The sequence below is a fragment of the Condylura cristata genome, unplaced genomic scaffold, assembly GCF_000260355.1.
Source record: "Condylura cristata isolate star-nosed mole 26May11 unplaced genomic scaffold, ConCri1.0 scaffold00033, whole genome shotgun sequence".
Lineage (NCBI taxonomy): Eukaryota > Metazoa > Chordata > Mammalia > Eulipotyphla > Talpidae > Condylura > Condylura cristata.
The window spans coordinates 2907700-2913831 of NW_004567134.1; the positions used below are offsets into that span (position 1 = coordinate 2907700).

Below are 6132 nucleotides of genomic sequence, written 5' to 3' on the forward strand. Positions count from 1 at the left end.
GCGGGCGCTCAAGCATGGCGGCTGCGGCGCTGGGCAGCTCGTCGGGCTCCCCGTCCCCGGCGGTGGCCGAGCTCTGTCAGAACACCCCGGAGACCTTCCTGGAGGCGTCCAAACTGTTGCTCACCTACGCGGACAACATCCTCAGGTACTGGCTGCGAGCTGGGCAGGGGCCGCCGGGCGGGCGCGGCGCCGCCCATGTTTGGCCCACGTTAGGGGGCTCCCGACCCCGGCCCTGAAGGGCAACGAGGCCAGGAGGCCCGCGTGCCTGGTGGTGTCAGACTCGAGCCGGGGGCTTGAGACCAGGACAGGCCCCACCCTGCCGAGGAGAGGAAGTTTCTTTGCACTTGTGACTTGGTTCCTGATGTTGGGGTGCACCAGGGGTGCACTGGAGGTGCACTGGAGGTGGGAGGACGTGCCCAGACACTTCACCCTGATCCCTTTGGTTAGATGCCTTGGCAGCACTTAAACTAACCGCATTTCATTCCGGTTGCTTGGGCTTTGACAAACATCGGTCCTTAACATTCCCACATGCTATCAGAAGTTAGTCGCTGACAAAATGTTTTCTTGCCAACATTGAGTGAACATCCTACCATGAAAGCCTAATTTTGAAGTGGTGAGGTTTTAAAGAAGTGTTTTAAAGAAGGGACTTTTCATGCCCATTTTTGTGGGTCGAAATATTATTAGCCACGTTATTTAAAAGTTACAGTGTTCATGTTCATAGCCGTCGTACATGGAGATGATAATCTTTGCTGTGAGTAGTTTTTCATTTTCCTGTGAGCTAAATAAAGTAAACTTCCACATCTCTAAGATACATTACAGATTTGGGGAAGTGGGAGGCAAGTTTGACTATTCATTTTTGAGTCATTACTTACCTGACTCTTCATGATGTGTGGGGGAGGGAAGTGGAACTGAAGTTAAAGGAACCAGGTGCCAGGTGCTTTAGTGGTGTCACCTCGTTTATCAGCTGGCGGGGATCCCTGATCACGTAGGAGCCTCCTCAGCCCCTGGTGCAATTGCTCTTCTGAGTGGTGTGTATGTTGCATGAACTCTAAAAGGAAACTCCCTTCAGTTTCAAGGTGATAGATTTCATGTGGCTCAGTTTTAAAGACATTGGTTACAAGTGCAGTGTTTTCATCCATGGCAGTTCAGGTAAGCAACATTAATGATTTTTTTTTAAAAAGATTTATTTTTTTGTGCATACAGAACTGGGGTACAGGCCAGAGGCTCAGGAGCGGTGAGAGGCTTCACCAGAGACAGAGTGGGGAGCAGAACAGGCAGATCAACAAAGTACACTGCTGAGGGGAGCAGCGGGCGGGTCAGGAGAGGTCTGCCACGCCATGTGGTCACCTCCGGGGCAGGCGGGAATTGAACTCATGCGGAAGAGGCTTTAGATTCTCAGTGCTGTGCTTTAACCCGCTGCGCCACCAGGGAGGGCCCAACAACATTAATGATTTTAAAGGTCAGCAACATTAATGATTTTAATGATTTTAAAACTCGGAGCCTCTGTTAGGATGCTATGAGACATGCAGCTTGTGCACTGTACCAGCTACACACATTTGTGACCTCTGTGGGGAATGCCTTCCTCTTCTGTTACAACTTCTCAACTCTTTCTCCTCTGAGAGATTTAACAGCTCTTCAGACCACAAAGATGGGCTGCATCAGTGAACTCACAGACTGACAGTTCTCCAAAGCCCAGCTTCTGGGATCTTCCACCCGGAAAAGCCACTCAACTGTTTAAACCCCCTATTCAGAAAAGGGAGATGGCTTTATAATGAGGATTCTCTCCTGCTTTAAATTAAACCAAAAATGCTAAAGTCTGTATATTTTGAGCAAGGAAGTCTTTTGCAAGCAAATAATGACTTGGCATCATAATCAACTTTATGAATGTTTACCAAACTCATAGAAGAAACTTGGCATGCAGTCAGTTCATGTTACATACAGTCTTTAGTAAGGCTATGTTTCTGGTCTTTAAAAGGTTTTATCTAAAAATGGCATTTAGGAGCCTGAAGGCGTATAATTGGAGATGGTATGAAAAACAACCCATTTTAGTTTGTTGTAAGTAATGTTAGCCTTTACCCTCATATTCTTAAAATCCAGACTCCTTCAGGCTTCCAAGAGGTAAAGAACAGCATTATTCCCTGCCTCCTCCAGTGACTTGCTGACCTAGTCACAGAAAAACCTCTTTCTTTATTCCTTGCCACACTGCATTACAGATATGTCAGTCTACTTGAGAGTAGAGAAACAAGGTTTTCTGTTCATTTGCTGCTTTGGAAAAGTCATTAGCATTAGAGAGATGGAATGGTGTAAGGCATAATGTTTTTCTATTCCTTGCTCCTATCTCAAGTCTGGTTTACCATTTTATACAAATGCTGAAATGGGAATTTAATTAGCAATATTTATTTATTTATGTATTTGTGCTTACAGAACTGGGTACAGGCCAGAGGTGTGGGGAGTGAGAGGATTCGCCAGAGACAGAGTGGGGAGCAGAACAGGCAGCTCGGCTGACATACACTCTGAGGAGAACAGTGGGCAAGACAGGAGAGGTCTGCTGGGCCATGTGGGTCAGCTCCCTGGTGGTGGATATGCTGCAGTGGCTGCTGATAGCTTCCTAGTGCTGAAACTTAACCCCTTGGGCTATGAGGGAGGTCCCCAGCAGTTTGTTTTTTTAAACAGTGCTAACTTGGCATGGTACACACAGGTGAAAATAATATATTTAGTTATGTTTTAATTTCTACACCTAATGATGTTTGTTCTATTCCCCAAGAAGTTATGGAATGAAGTTACTCCTTTCCATGTACAACTTGTCATATATTTGGACCTTTTTTTTTTTAAGGATTTATTTATTCAGGGCCCTCCCTGGTGGCGCAGCGGGTTAAAGCACTGTACTGAGAAGCTTAAGCCACTTCCGCATGAGTTCGATCCCCGCCTGCCCCGGAGGAGTCCACATGGTGAGGCAGACCTCTCCTGGCCCACCCGCTGCTCCCCTCAGCAGTGTACTTCGTCGATCAGGGACAGAGTGGGGAGCCGAAGAGGCAGATCGACGAAGTACACTGCTGAGGGGAGCAGCGGGCGGGCCAGGAGAGGTCTGCCACGCTATGTGGATCTACTGCGGGGCAGGCGGGGATTGAACTCATGTGGAAGTGGCTTAAGCTTCTCAGTGCAGTGCTTTAACCTGCTGCGCCACCAGGGAGGGCCCATATTTGTACCTTTTACCTTTTTTTTTTTTCCTTCAGCTCACTGACTTCTAGATAAAATAAGCTGTCCTCAAAAGATAAATATCTGATGGTTTCAATAAATATGGAACATGGAGAAGCAATTTCCTTTAGGACATCCTTTCCCCTTAACAGTTTCACAAATAAGATTCATACCTGTGTCATCTTATATCCTTATTCCACATGAAATGCTTCATGCATTTTTGAACATTAGTCTATACTCCAGTCCATGACTGGTTCTCTTAATATCCTGAAAGGAAGATAGAATTTGGGGAACTGGACTTGATTGGTATTGCTGGACCCTGGTTGCAATATATGTTTGGTGAGAAAAATAGAAATGATATGTGAGGCCCATAGTTGTTTGCAAAAAATTGCTTACTAGAAACTAAAGAGGAAAATTTAAAGTACACAAAGCCCATAGTAGAGAAACTATAGCAGTAATTACTTTTAAAAACAACCTGTAGTAAAAGAATAAGCTATATTAGAACAATTAGTGTAAATTGTAGGAGACTTATTTTCTAGCTTGGTTGGGTCTTTCCTTTTTTCCATTTTTTAAAAATTGAGACAGTGTTGGTTTATATTGTTATTTGTGCCCTACAGATGTAGAATCTCCTCCTTTCAAAAGTGTTATTAGTGTATGTCAGCTACCACCAAAGCACTCATTGTCTAACCACTTATTTTCTTTCTGATTTATTTTTATATAGCTTTTCTGATTTATCAAGGTCATTAAAATTCTAAAATCATTTTTTGTCATGTGCTGGTGTCATCTCATGTGTACTCCTCAAAACCATAATTACCTGAAAAAGTCAATTTTCATTTTATTTTACTACCATACTAGCTGTGACAAAAAATGTATCTTAAAATGGAACTTACTGTAAAAACTGTTTAATCATTGGTCTAGGAAAGAAAGAGAATCAAGTGAGTATAAAGATACATCTAGGTTTATGGGTGTCAGACATAAAATCTGAGGAATTGTGATATATTTTTATGTAACTTACTAGTTTTATTTATTTCACAAATAGTAAACATCTTCTATGCTGGTACCATTCTTGATGATTAAGATCCATCAGAGCAAAACAGGCAAAAGTGTTGCCTCCTGTCTAGAGTTTATATAATTTCTTTTTTCTTAGTGAACTGTAAGCTGTTATATATAATCAGACTTTTTTTTTTTCCCAATCAGAAATCCTAATGATGAAAAATACAGATCTATCAGGATTGGAAACACAGCTTTCTCTACTAGACTCTTGCCTGTCAGAGGAGCTGTTGAATGTTTATTTGAAATGGGCTTTGAAGAGGTACGTACAGGACTTTCTTCTCTCCGATTTATATATAAAGCATTCATTAAAGTGTTGATGAACAATTAAGTACAATACTGGGTTTTTTAATTAATTAGTCTCATTTCAGAAATCTGTAGAACAAGTTACTTCTTCACCTTCTAGATATTATTGAAGTCACAGTAAATATACTTTAAAAGTACAGCAAAATATAGCAACTCTCCCATGGGAAAAATTCTTCCAAATATGAGCCCTTTGGATTATGGAACTTAGATTCACAACACAAGACCAAATTCTGTTTTATCATACACTTTCAGCAAAAACCTGATTTGTAAGCACAAATAAATACAAAGAAGATTTAACTACCTGTCTATAAGTACAAAATGAGAAAAGCTTGAAGTAAATACAGAAAAGCTGCATGGTTAGCACACATTGCTCTAACATTGGAGTTTTCTTCTGTTTTTAACACTGAAAGGCTTACATCCCAGAAAATCCCTCTATCAGGTAAACTTGAAGGCTGGTCACATCAGTGCAACTGACAAGCCAGACTTAGACTTGCAGACTTAGACTCATGCTTTTAGGAAAAAAGAACATGTTTCGATAAGACTAATTTATCTAAATTATACTTAAAATTGTTAATTGACTTTGGAAGTCACACCTCAGGACCTGTATATATGAATAGCTGTCACTGTAAAGCAAAGTTTAAAATTGTTCCTAATTTTATACATTTCAGGGAGAAACACATCTTATCTTTCCTAAAAAAGCTTCAGTAGAGCAGTTACAAAAAATTCGCGACCTGATTGCCATAGAGAGAAGTAGCAGATTGGATGGCTCAAATAAGAGCCACAAAGTAGAATTATCTCAGCAACCTGTATCCAGTACCCAGCTTCCTGCAACGCAGCCTTCAAACCCCAGTGGGTTGACTCAGTGTGCAGGGGACAGTCGAGCGCGGTCATCAAATCCACCATCTGCTCCAGCGGTATGTTGGAACTACACCTTTCTTAATTTTTCCTTTCAAGCTATTGAAATAAATGTTTTGATATATGTTACGGTTTATTCCTGAATTTATCCTTGGTTCTTATATCCAAAAGTCATCAGCTCTTTTTAAAAAATATCAAATTTCTAACAAAAGTATGGAAGATGAATATCTTTTATTTATTTGGTGATGGGTATGTTGTGGTCTTTAACCTAAAACAAAATAATGGATTTGCTGGACAGGAATACAGCAACTTCATTTTCCTCTAATGCTTGTAACAGTTCTGATCTAAAGTGTAGTTACTGCTATTCACTATTTGGATTAGTAATTGCAACAGCTTAACTATTAATTGTGCTTCCATTCAATAAAATGTCAGATTTTTAGGTTTAAGGCGAAGAACAATATTAATTTATTGATAGTGGTTCTAGCAAATTAGTATAGTTATTAGCATACACAAGCATGTATTTCTGAAGCATTGAAATTAAACTTCTGATGCTTATATGTATTCTTGACATAGCTAATGATATCATTTGATAGGAAATTATCCTGTTTACAAAATTTTTTTGTTAAAGGTCTTTGTGTAGTACTCTACATTTTCAGTTTCATTTGATTGTTCTAAAATTTTACCAATAACTAGCTTAAAGTCATATCCTTTTAATTTTTTTTTTTT

General features: G+C 40.5%; 1 protein-coding gene across 2 annotated transcripts in view; it reads left to right on the plus strand.

Moving 5' to 3' along the window:
• The first annotated feature begins 6 nt into the window (after positions 1-6).
• NGLY1 (N-glycanase 1) overlaps positions 7-6132 on the plus strand; it is a 36460-nt gene continuing 30334 nt past the window's right edge. For both annotated transcript variants that reach the window (XM_004692273.1, XM_004692274.2), the window contains exons 1-3: positions 7-145; positions 4393-4507; positions 5220-5465. In XM_004692273.1, coding sequence (XP_004692330.1) covers positions 15-145; positions 4393-4507; positions 5220-5465 — 492 coding nt within the window. In that variant the 5' untranslated portion in view covers positions 7-14. The remainder of the gene's footprint in view (positions 146-4392; positions 4508-5219; positions 5466-6132) is intronic.